Source organism: Drosophila biarmipes, chromosome 3R (genome assembly GCF_025231255.1).
Source record: "Drosophila biarmipes strain raj3 chromosome 3R, RU_DBia_V1.1, whole genome shotgun sequence".
NCBI classification, from domain to species: Eukaryota; Metazoa; Arthropoda; class Insecta; order Diptera; family Drosophilidae; genus Drosophila; species Drosophila biarmipes.
In genome coordinates, this window is record NC_066616.1 from 15,627,703 (window position 1) to 15,640,798 (window position 13,096).

The 13,096-nt window shown below is 41.9% G+C and overlaps 1 protein-coding gene across 6 annotated transcripts in view; it reads right to left on the reverse strand.

The window, feature by feature from the left end:
* LOC108031335 (maternal protein pumilio) overlaps positions 1 to 13,096 on the reverse strand; it is a 182,518-nt gene that overhangs the window by 28,732 nt on the left and 140,690 nt on the right. For 4 of the 6 annotated variants that reach the window (XM_050889328.1, XM_044091373.2, XM_050889329.1 and 1 more), the window contains one exon: positions 2,477 to 2,518. The exons of the other annotated variants lie outside the window; for them this stretch is intronic. In XM_050889328.1, coding sequence (XP_050745285.1) covers positions 2,477 to 2,518 — 42 coding nt within the window. The remainder of the gene's footprint in view (positions 1 to 2,476; positions 2,519 to 13,096) is intronic. 6 annotated transcript variants of the gene reach the window in all.

Consider the following 13,096-nt stretch of genomic DNA (forward strand, 5'->3'; position numbering starts at 1 on the left):
GGGGCGTGCACAACAATGACAGCGATGACGTTGTTGTTTGGGCCAAAGGCAGGCGAACGGGAAAAGGGAACATCGCTGATGACGTGTGGTTGTCATTAGAGGATGCCACAATTGCTGTTGTTGTTGAATGTCGACGTTGTTGTTGTGACGGCATCCCGTGCACCAGGCACCGCCGCCTAACAACCCCCTCCCATGGTCCGCATCCAACCTCCGACCATGTTTTGCATGGCTATCATTGTCGCTGCTGCTGCTCCGTTGACAAAATGCCCACCACACTGACCAAAAATGCATACAACATGGCACACAGGGCCAAAGACCCGATCCGGGGGCTGGGGTTGTGGTTCCAACCGCCCCGTTTACCCCACTTTTTGAACCCTTTGTTTAGGCGTTCATTTTCACCGGCAGACTAGGCTTTAATTTAACCCTCTAAGTGATGAAAAAGTGCATACAAAAAGGTACAGGAAATATCACGAGCCCCATAAAGCAAAATTTAATCAATGTTAGTTTTTATGTAATCCAAAATTACTAAAACTAAACCAATCAAAAATCATTGTACGTTATGGCTAGGGTTAATTTTTCCCTCTTTTCTGTTGCCAAATTAAGTGCAGGCTGTTGCATAAAATGGTAATTTTTTAGACTCTATATGGGTTAGGCTTGCCAGCCATTCATTTGCATAATAACTCAGGGGGCGAGGGGTTGCACAAATGCCCCTTTATTGTTGCTGCCAACAATGAGAAATGGGAATTTGTGTTTAAATTGGAAAGTCGGTGCCTTAAAGTGTTGTCACAAAGCTCCAAAAAATAAATAAATCGTCGGGCATATGTTGTGAGCCACCCACGTAATGACATTTTGATGACATTTTTTATTTACATTCAGTTTGTATTCTGGTAGCAAGCCAAATGTGCAAGTGCAACCAAGTGGAGTTTATCCAAGTAAACGAGGCGAAGGGATTCCCAGCCAGTAATTCGGTGACCAATTAGCAGCCAATTAGTGTGACCAGGCTAATAGAATTTTTGTGTTAATTTCATTGCATCTTGTTGCGTATTCTTCACCCTTGCCTGCACTCACTCGCCTAATGACTGATTTCGAAAGCTATTAAATGGCCACACAAGAGGTGGGGGAGAAGTCCTGTGGGGATGCTTCACTTTTCGAACACCTCCACACTGTGCTTCATCCCCCGTTGCCTGGTTGGTCAATACAGAAAGCGAAAAGTGAGTTATCAAGCAAGCACTTTTCTAATTACGAATTTGGTCAACGATTCGGGGACTGTGGTTCATCTAGCACTGTGAAAAATAATCCTTGCTACGAAATACCTACCATTTTTATAAGGATTTTATTTGAATTTTCCTAGGCTGTTCCTTAGGCTTATCTTCTGCCAGTGCTCTGTCGACTCGCACAGTATACAATTACTAAATGCAAATCAACATTCATGACTCTCCTGATTTATCGTAAATGTATTTTTATAGCTACGCAACTTATTTTCATAATATACTAAAAATATTAGAAAGATACTAAAAACATTGGAAAAATACTAAAAGCATGTAAAATGTGCTTTAGATTTTTCCGAGTGCATCCTGGCAACTACCACGCCGATTCTGGACCCAAGTCCAAGTCTGACTCTGACGGCCTGTTGACTGCGAATGGACATTTGGGAACAGGCTAACGTTCGGGGGGCCGGGGATAACATTAGCCAGTGAAATTTCCCCAGGCCAATGTCCTGGCCGAATGTTGTTGTCTCTGCTGTTTGTGATGTTATGGATGCAACTTTAAATTGCTTTGCCGGCGCGAGGGGGAGAGGGGCTGAGCCTGACTCTGACTCTGAGTTTTTCTAACAGTTTTCCCCCCGGTGGCCAAACGACAATGCAGAGGATTGCCACATAGCAGAGCAGGTCTGGTCCTGGGTTCTAGGGATCTGTAGTCTGGGGTTTGGGGTTTGGGGGTTTTGGGACTCGGGTTTGGTTCAGGAGGGTCTGATATTTTCATCGTCTGTCCGGGCCGCTCCGGTGGGAAATGCGCCACTGCACTGATTGCACTTTGGCTCAACATTTCACAGAGATACGAATACGAGACTATGTGCGAAGCGCCCGAAAATGTCTGAGTGCGTAATGCGTTTTCACGGAGGCCCCTGGCCGGTGGGATTGCGCCGGAGACAGCGGTGCAGATATGGGTGATAAAGTGCAGACATTTGACAAATTAACTGCTTTGCGTCATGCGCCGGAAATGCTGCAAATCTCGTGCCGTCAATCGCCGTGCTGCCCATAGTAGGATACCAGCGACCCCTTCCCAAACAGTCGATTCCCTGGGCCGCACTAGTCGCCTGATCTGATTGATTTATTAAGCTAACCCTGGGCTCTCACAAAAACCGACGGAGACAAACAGACTGACCACTGCATTTGAGGTGTGAGTTCTGGTGCATTGAAAGAGCGGGAACCCACCACCCTTTAAATAAATAATAATAAACGAAAAAAACGCTTACTTGATTGTGGTTAAAGGCGAGCGAAAGCACGTCGTCACTTACCTGGAAAGATAAAATGGGAAACAATGATTAAATAATATTCGATTGGAGATATTATAGAGTAAAATACATTTTAAGTAGGGCCAAGAAACATAAGAAAGAGGTAAATAAGTAATTAATTTGCCCTTCTATATTAGCCACCTTTCATAATCCTGCAAGTATTCCTTCTTTACTGCTTAACAAAGTGAAATATACTTTCTCGAGCAAGGGGAACCCTTACATAAATCCCTTCCCTTATGTTTCCCAGCTGCATCCAGCTGCCGGAGAACTACTCTGGGCCCAATCCCTTTGTACTTTCGCCTCCTGGGATAACATACATAAACATTAGCCAAAGCATATAATAACCCAGCAACAAAGTCACCGCAACGATCCAAAGGGGAGTGGAAAACAAGGCGTTCAAATTGTATTTAGTCGTAAACTGCACACGCACACAAAGCGTGGAAAACGGCTTTTCCGAGAAGGGAGCAGCACTACGGAGAACATAAAACTATTGGCAACTGTGAGCTGGGGAGGCCATATAAGAGCCATAATTTCGACACTAATGCCAAGCCACACAAAAAATAGCTCTCCTCGGCGACCTTGTGGGTCTGCAAATGGTCAGAGTTTGACATGTGTCAAAGGAAACCCTGATGGAGACTGCCCCAAAGGGGGGAAAAGCGGGAAATAGGCGGCAGGCAGAGTCACACCTGCGACCTGAGCTAGAAAAATATACTGAGGCAAAGATTTCCATCTAAATTGAGAAGTTAACTTTGTGTTTGGAATTTATACTTCTACTCGTCCGCATATTAAAGTAAAAGCAGGATTTCAGTTAAAGGTATTGTTGAATATCAGTCTTTTTAGAAAGCAAAAATATTTGTTTCCAGTGCAGCCGTATCTGGCCGGAAGCTCTGGCCCTGGTCGTGTCACGAACCTCGATAAAAATCAACAGTTTATGTGCGACGCATGATGTCCTTGAGAGTTGGAGACCGAAAGGCTGGGCGGACACGATGGAAATGTCATTTTTACAAGGCGAACCTCATCGAAAGGACATGGCAAACACAGTGCCACTGCTGATGCGGCCCCCGTCCGTATCTCTCGGAGGAGTCTGGCAAATGTATTGCCTTCTATTTGCATTTTCTATTTATTTCTCTATCCCTTTTCTGGCTGGCGCTCCCTTAGCGTTCCTGCCGAGCACTTGAGCTCGAGCCCGCCATTAGTGGCACGTCCTTGGATATTTCGTGTTTGTCCTGTCCTCCTCCACTTTGGCACTCATATTTTATTAAGTAGCAAAGTTGACAAGGGATTTGCCAGGACAGGCGGTCGGTCGTTCGGTTTTGTAGGTGGGCGCGGAGGGTTAGGTGGGTCTGTCATTTTGTAAAGTAAATATTGGTAATTTTTATTGAGGATTTTCCTTGATTTCCCTTTGAGCATATGGCTTATCCCAAAACTGGGCACAAACTTTACCCCGACGAGCGAAATTAAGGGCATTTATTCTTGGCCACTCGAACTTGAACCCGAATCAAACTCAAATAACATTAGGGCGGGGTAGGAAAAAAAGCCTAGCAACACTTGGAAATTAGGAAAAGAAATCATGGCAGAAAATTATTAGAAAAGTTTTCCTTTTCCCCCGAAAGGGAAAAAGACGGAGCCTGAGCGAGTGAGGACGAAAACGCTTCGTTGCACAAATTTGTGGACCTGCGGCGCAAATTTGTACAAAATGCAACAGACCGTAAGAGACAACATAAGCGATAACACAACAACCAAGCCAAAACCGACCGAACCAGGCAGGAAGCTGCCTCGAGTTGTGTTCACAGCGGTTGCTAACAGGATTTCGCCCCTCCCAAGGACCTTTCCTCTCACTCAATACACTGTACACAGTGCCCACCACCACATCCAGCTCCCTTCGACGGTTACTATGGCACAAAAATGAGACTGAGACCGAGAGGCCAAGTGTCGATGCATGGCATACGCAAATTGCCAATCGTTAAGTGAATTTTGAGCTTGTTGTCCTCTCAAACATGCGGGGGAAAATGCACTGAGAGAAACAGGATGGATCTGACAAATACCAGATGTGTTTTCTCAGCTATTGCGAAGTTATAAATACTATAAATACTTAATACTATTAATATTCAGAATAAAAACTAGATAGTTTATCTGAAATTACTTGATAAGAGTGTTATGAGAACTGTAAGTATAAAACATTCTTGTTACCATAATTTATACCTTTATTGCCAACGAAACTAATTCGACTAATACATGATCCTTAAATTCGCAAGGCCTTCATAAAAATATATAAAAATACGGATGCACAACATATTTCTATTTAATTTGAACAATTTCATTGAACGCATGCTTTTAGCGAATCTCTTAGCAGATTTCCTTTGGCCACGCTCCCAGCCGGCTGAATTACATTTCATAAATGTCTCCCCGAGAAGCCTTTGGCATGCATCATTTAACTTTGACGCCAACCTGTCCAAACACTTAAGTCCGCCCTCAGCCCGCCAATTTTCCTGCTTAAAAGTCGAAGGAGCAGTAGAATCGAAGGCTGGGGGCGTGGGGTTACGCACCATCATTTTCATTTTTATTTTCATCGCGTACAAAAAGAAGAAAATGGTTATAAAATATTTAAAAATCATACCCAAGCGGGGCAAACGAGCCTTGAAAACACACCTCAAGAAAGTCCTGGCTGGCAAAAGGAAATTGTTAAAGGAGTGGAAAGATTTCAGACTCAAATATGCACAACGATGGATGGAAAAAAATTGGGTTGGGGTTTAGTAAGTGGAAGATGGTGAAAACCCCACTCGATTCACATATGTTGGCCCACAGAATTCGATGTGGATGTGGATGTGCTTGTATTGTGGCATATGTATATATACCAGATCCTGTTGTACATATCCTTGCAGATGGGTTTGTGTGAGTGTATAAATAAAATGCCATATTCCCTGACATGAATATTTAACAATGCAACAACGACAGCCAGCCTGGTGCATTGGTAAAATATCACAAAATATTCATTTCAATTTCATTTGCTTTTTTCGAACTTCGTTTGCATTTTCATTTTTTATTTTATTTCCCTTTTCCATTTGCTTAGTTTTATTTGTTTTTTTTTCCCCTTTGCTCTCAGGCTGCTTTTATTTAGTTATTTTTATTACTATTGAGAATTCGGCTCTGTGTTGACAACAATTTCTTTGGTTACAGATATCCTTTGGCAGTTATTTTGTTATTCTGCTATTTGTTTGTTAACATCAAGGACAAGAAAATTGTAGACATTAAACTATTTTATTTGCCTACCTTTTGCCTACGTATCAATTGGAAGCTGTTTGTTTGATCTGATTTTATGTGTTATTGCTTTTGAGAGAGGGAAAGTCAGTAAAAAAATAGTTTAAGGGAATTATTCATTCATCTTTCAACATTTTCTTTCAATAAAGATTTTAAGGGGGAAAACATGATCCTTTTTAATTTAACCGCCTGTCACAAATCCTTCGAATTATTCATTTAAATGTGTCAGCTTTCAGCGTTTTCTGACGCATTACAGCAGGGCAATCAAGAAATTCCATGTCGCAGTAATTTTGCATGACAGATTAATAAGCCTCTTCTTTCCCCCTCCATGCGACAACAAAGAATTGACATTAAATTGTAATAAATAGGCAAACAAGAATCCTCTGGCCCACTTCATGTGGCATGGCAAATCTCCAAAAAGGAAACAAATTGCCATGGCAAACGGCAGTGGCAAAAGCATCATGAAATGCGGAAGAGGGCACAAGAAAAAAGACTGAGCAACGTCTGCAGTTGAAACGAATTTAATTTTCTACTTTTTATTTTGTATTTTTATTTATTTTATTTTTTTCGCGTCTGCCAGACACAAACAGAATAACAAGCCGCAAGCCTGAGGCTGACATTTCTCCTTAAGGAAGAAGGTGGCCTTACCTTGCCTTGCCTTTCTCCCTCGCTTTCCGAACCGCTCACCCCAAGTCGGAAAATAGTGGAAACTTTTGATAATTACATTTGGCGGCTGTTGCTTTGGCAGCTAAGCCAAGTAAGAAAGAAAAGCAAAAGGATCGGGGAGAGGTTTCCCGGGAGGTAGTAGAGCAAAACCAACCACCCAGGGGATAAGAAGTTTAAGCAATATGGTTTAACAATTTTGAAAAGTTCTAAGGGCTTGGATTTATAGAAATATTCTGAAAAATTGGATTTACAATATTTTAAGAAACTATATTTAAACAAATCTAAACACAAAGCTTAGTTTAAACACAAAACATGAGCTTTTCTGATTTCCTTTCCTTCGACCTTTCCTTCTTTGGTAATACTTTAATAGTCGATGTTTCTCTGCCTGTAATCAGTATCCTTTATTTGAGCAAAGTATCTTCTTTTTAGGCTTAAAACTCTGGCAAACTTTCGTGCTCAAAAGAATCTTCCCCGAAAGGCTAATCCACAAGTCATATAGAAACATCTTATAGATTCTTTTCAGTCGCTCATCCTTACAACCAGACCGGAGCGGAAAAGAACAGAACAGAGAGCTGTCAATTTTTCGTAAAGAAATGGTATACCCCTGCTCCCTGCGAAAATGCTTGCTGGAAATTTATTTCATTTTATGCTCGCGCTTCCTCTTTGTGCATAAAACATGGGAAATGGAAAAGCGGGAAAGCGAGGGGATAGACAGATGGCAGGGAGCCACCTTCGGGCAATTTCTTAAACTAATTTGGCATGAGGCGGCTGCTGTGGTGGCGGTATTTTCTTCATCTTCGTCGCCATCTTCAGAGCTTTTCCTTTGCCCCCTCGCAAGCCCCCGAAAAACTTGGCGGTGGTTTTTGTGCCTTTTACGTGCAACCAAAAGTATGCAAAGTGAAAGCGTTTACTGGAGGCTGGCTGGTTTGGCGGAACTTTTGATGTTTTTTTGGGCTCAGGGCTCAGGGACTCAGGACACAGAACTCTGTGTTTCCGGGGCCGCAAAGTATGCAGCAATTATTTTATGGTCGAGCATCAATCGGTTTGGGGCATTCTAGTAATATCCGGCTTAAAAATTTCAATATAGTTTCAGCCAAATCGATGGGCGGAGGCGCATAAAAGATGGGCGAGGAACTCAAGGGGACATGAGCATAGTTAATTGCTTTTTGTCATGACAAAACAGAGAGCTATATACGTATATACAAGGCCTGAGGAATTTAAATAGTTCTCTGAGCCTGACAGCTGAATGGAAAAGGAGAAGCGCATGGGGGTGGAAAGGGGGCGAGCAGAGCAGGGACTCAAGATAAGGACAAGAGAGTCCTAGGCTAAATCGCAGGACAATTAAACTTTTAAGCAGGCAAGCGACAACAAGCAACAAGCGACACAACGACAAATGATGATGAAATGCATGTAAATGGAAAATAAATATCAAAAGCAGTCGTCAGAGAGATGGCGAGATATGTGCGGCAGGAGTGGATGAGAAAGCTGGCTATCACATGCCTCAAACGGAGACAGGACAACAGGATTCACCCGGATACAATGGCTTCCAGCAAGAAAATAGAGTCGGGCGAAAGAGATGGCAAAAAAGGAGTAGAGCCGCTTTTATTGTTGTTGCTGGAACAGCCGCAACAGTTCACATGGCTCATTTTCTATGGTCAAAGGAAGCACAGGATATACTCCCCCCCGCATGGAACAGAACAGAACAGGACAGCAGTTTTTTACACAATACAATATTATTCATTTTGTATGGTGTATGTATATGAAATATGGCAAATGTCATTTAACATGACAGCTTGATGATAATAATACGAGCAAGAAACGGCAACACAATGGCTCACAGGACAATGCGAAGCGCAGCAGGATAAAGTCTACGTCTGAGGACAGAATCTTTACCAGCCAGCCAGTTGTTGGAGACTTAAGGAAAGGTGAAAGCCGGGCTAAAGTCCACCCCTGCTTCCCCAACCCCCAAAAGAGACACAAAGCTAGGCCAAATGGGAGGGTGAATTTTCTCAAAAGAAAGTATCTTCTTGCCCAAAAGAGTTGCCCCTGACAGGCAATCAATTTGGGATTTATTAAAAGGGTTGTAGGCAAATGGATATTTAATAGAATGTAACATGGCTTGTGATATTTTTCTGTCCATATTATAGTACCTTTACATTATTCACTTTCATTTGTTTTTGATATTCAGCATATGGCTTTATCTCAAGTAATGAAAAATAATGGTGTATCTTTAAATCATCAGACCTTGCAAAATGAAATAAATTTAAATAATTTTTAGCTTGTGTTATAGAAGCTCAAATCAAAACCTGAATATCACACCACCTTCTGACATATCTAAGGCAATCAAATTGAATTTACTAGCCATTGGTTCCCCTTTTTTTTAGTACAGGAGCAATCCCCAACTACCTGTATCATAAAAAAGGAGGTAGCATCCCTAATTCAAACTTTATGGATCTTCTCAACCCCTTCGAACTGCTGGCAAAAACCACAAAAGCGCATTTTGTGTAAACCGATTCGACCGCAAAGCAATTGCTAGTGCGTACGCACATGGGTGTCGAATAGGGGGGTCGGTGGAAAAGGGGGTGCAGCAGGGCTAGGTGGGTGGTGGGTGCTACAACAGTTGGCAGCGCACACAGTTAGGCGCCTGACTGAGCATAAACGTCAGTGTCAGGTGTGGTGTGCTGCATTTGCTGCTGCTGTTGCTCTGTTCCTCTTTCACTTCCTGCTCCCATTTCTCTTTCGGCTGCTGCTGCTGCGAGAGTCGCCATTTTGGCCAACAAAGCGGCAGCCGGAAATGCGGTTACATAATCTCCATATCCGGCGGACGGTACCAAGCGGTGGGGGCATGTCAAAAACTGTAGCATACTTTTTGGCACATTATTAATTTTTAGTTTTTGCTGTCCGGGATTTTCGTTGGTCCTGCGGCAGCAGTTAAAATATAAATTCATTTTCATTTTCGGCTTCTGCTCCTGCCGGCTGTCCGTTGCATATTTGAAATGCACATTTAAAATATCAGCAGCAAATTGAATTGGTTTTCACAGGAACACAAATAAATGGTGGGTGTATTTTTTAAGCGTCCGTTTGCGGGTTTTAATGTTTGATTTCTCAATTATTGAGCGCGGCTTTTGAAGGTTAAACAGTTGAAAGAAATTGTTTACCTATTAAAATATTCTATAATATTGAGCGCGCCTTTTACAAGCTAAGCAGTTGAAAGAAATCGTTAAACCTTTTTATTTTTTTCTTATTTCTCGAATTTGAAAATTATTGTTCTAAACAACTAAATATTTCTGTTATCTCCCATCTGGATTCCCTTGCGAACATCCGTTTGCAGAACCGCAATGAAAATTTCCGGAAGTTGTGCATAAAATGGGCTATGCATACGGAAATCATCAACTCAATGGCTGAACAAACAAACCAGAAAGAATGAAAGAGACGGGTGTAGGCAGAGCAATAGAGACGGATAATGGATTTTAGTATGAAGTAAGAGCAGTACGGAGGAGAGTAACAATGGCAAATGCGAATGACGCCAAACGAATGACCAAAAACAATGCAAAACTGCTGCCAACGTCCGGTAGAAAAGGACTATTGAGGTACGAAAGAGACAGATAGAATGGCCACGAAAGAGACGGGAGTAGAGAGTCCACCACAAACGATAATAATGATGATGATGATGATGCGGATTCTCGTGGCGACCTTCAGCGTTGGCCTGTGTTATGAATAGTCTGCAAGTGAGCTGGATTGCAAAAGGGAACAGAAAGAGGCAGGGCTACGGGGCGGAGAAAGAGACGGGGAGATGGTCTGCTCAGTTGACCAGAAACCAGAAGTTCAGTAGCTCCATTTTGCTCCGACTCCCGCTGCCTCTGCCAGGGTCGATTTCACATTTATTTATTGTTTCAACTGCCTCACCCACACGGAAAATTGTTTGCTGCGGCCGTTTCCCCCCTCCTCGCTTCCCCCCACACTCTTTGTGTGGCTGAAAACTCGCATGACTCATTTGATTTCAATGGCCCAACTTGTTCATTTGGCAGCGAAAGTATTTAACATTTCCCCTGGAACAATGGCCAGCAAATTGAATGGAATGGTGCGAATGTGTTTGGGAAATCTCAATTGAATTAAGTGTTTGGATGGGGCAGCAGAGTGAACGTGATATACGGAGGATCTTTAAAAGAGAAGTAGATAGATTTTCAAATGGGATTTCTTCTTTTTAGAAGAATCTTAAAGATTCATTTTGTAGATTTAAGACTATTTTGTATTTTTTCGTGTATCACACTAATAAAATTTATTTTGTTCAAAAGGATTTGTCAATTTTCCACATGTTACTAAAAAATAAATCTAAGAGAAAACATTTTTGCCTATCGATTTTTTAAGCAGTAAATTAAAAACCTTTTTAAAATATTTAAAAAAGTTTATGAAAACAATTATTTTCGTATTTATACCTTTAATATTTTTCCCAGATAGCCAACTAATACATTTTAGGTGTATTTTATTTTCCCCTGTTCTGTCTGCTGTTGGTTAGAGGTTTGAAATCCGATCTAATCATAATAGTAGTCTGACCAAGGGTCGAGTTATAAACCGCAGGATGAAATGGAGCCACAATGATACAGATACAGATACCGATGCCCTGCCACTGATGGTGATGATGAGCTTTGCAGTTGTAAGCGCTTTACCAGTGGCGGCGGTGGGCTTAAATACCGGGGGGTTGGTTTTAGTGGCTCCCTGATTCCGTAATGCGCTTCTGCCGGAAGGAAGCTCCTGGGCAGCCAAGTGATTCTAGTGCCCAGATTTGCTGCAGATTTTGTAATAGTTGCCAAGGATTAAGCCCCTGAAACAGTGCTTTGTCCTTCGGGGCCAAGAGAGATTTACGGACAGAAGGGTTCGAAGCGAGCGCATACATGTTTAATAACTCAACTAGAAAATTACACATTTTTCATCCGTGTTCCATTGGTTACGTACAAGAATTTTCCGACTGCGAAGAAAAGACGAACCGCAAAAACATATTTTACATAATTTCGTAAAGTTCAACTCTTGATAAACAATTTCATTGAAAGCAGCAGATGCTTAACAGCATCGCCAGAAGAACAACAACAATAAAGTCTAATAAAAGGAATTTCGCTTTCATGTTCAACCGCCATAAGGGCGAAGGGGTGCAGGGTATATACCAAGAATGAGATGCGAGGTATTGCTCGTTTTTCTTTATTTTCCCCGCTGCCTTTGGGGGGCGGTATGAAAACTTTGCCTTGGCACTTTATAAGCTTTTCCCCAACATGCACACACAACACACATGCAAACACACAGCACACAGAAACATGCAATGTAAACATGACACAACAAAGGTGCGTCGTTCGCCCTTTTATAACCCGCAGCAACTGAAACCAGGCAGCAAAAGTACACGCAAATACCCTACAATATGGGAGCAGTCTTGGGAATATTGAAAAAAATAAATTTTGGAAAAGAATCTTAAAATTCAGATCGGAAAACTATTATAAGAGAGAAAATATCTTACACAAGATATCAAAAAAATACCCACTTTTGTTAGTGAAAGTAATTATAATGCTTAAAGAAAAATTATAATTCAATTCAAGATTCAATTTTAATTAAAATGTTTCCTTTCCCAGAAAATATATATTTTTATTTTTTTATTTGAAAGTGTAGAACAACTTCGCAATTCGGTTTATTATAACTCCAGCTTCTAATGTTTAAAGGCGTTTAGTTGTTGTTATTTAGTTGTTGTTAAGCTGCTCCCGCCTTTGTTGTTGTTGACAAGTGCAGGCAACACATTTTTGTTTAAATTTCAATCAAAAACAATTTGAAAAGCTCCCCGAGTGGCTTGAGTCGAGGAAAACGCTAGGGGGAGCGGAAAATTGGGGGTGGGAGCATCTGAAGTTGGACAGGTATGCAGTGTAGAAGCACAACACACTGCTTCAAGTTATTCACATTTCTAAAGTTGGTGCTCGGCTGCTTTTGTTTTACTTCTTGGCAACTGGCGCCTAGACTGCTGCAACAAGTTAGACAAACACAAACAAAAAACAGAGAGTTTTCCACACGCACACACCATCACACACACACGCAAATGGAAAAACACTGCCGCACTGGAAAATGCACAAAATTGCCGTTGGTAAATCAACAGAGCCGCAGACGCAGCACCGAAAACCCCTATGATTTTCCCGCCCCTTGCATGCTATGCATTTCACTTTCCGGCTCATGGAATCGTTATGTTTCAACTGCAATTTGCCTGCGGGAAAACCAGGAAAAAGGGTGGTAAGTCCCAAAGACCGTATGGGGCCTTTTTCACGGCGAGTGCAACATGCTAAAGTTTTCTACATAATTAGAAATATGAAGCAAAAGCACATCCCCTGGCTGGCTGAAGCCTTTAATAATGATTTGTTTTAAGGTTCATTTGCCCTGCCAGCCACACATAGAAAGAGAGGCCAATACAGGGGAGCGAAAGAGTACGATATATGCAGCACAGAACCCCTCTATTTTCTGAAGTGCAGTGTAAATGTCTTGACTTTTTGTGTTTGTTGAGCCCTTAAGCACTTTTTGTGAGAGGCACGTAGGCAAAAATTGTAACAAAAGATGAAAATATAGTGGGAGTTGAGGCAGCAAAACTGGGGAAAATAACTAGAAAATAGAGGCAAAGTGGGAAAAGTGGGAAAA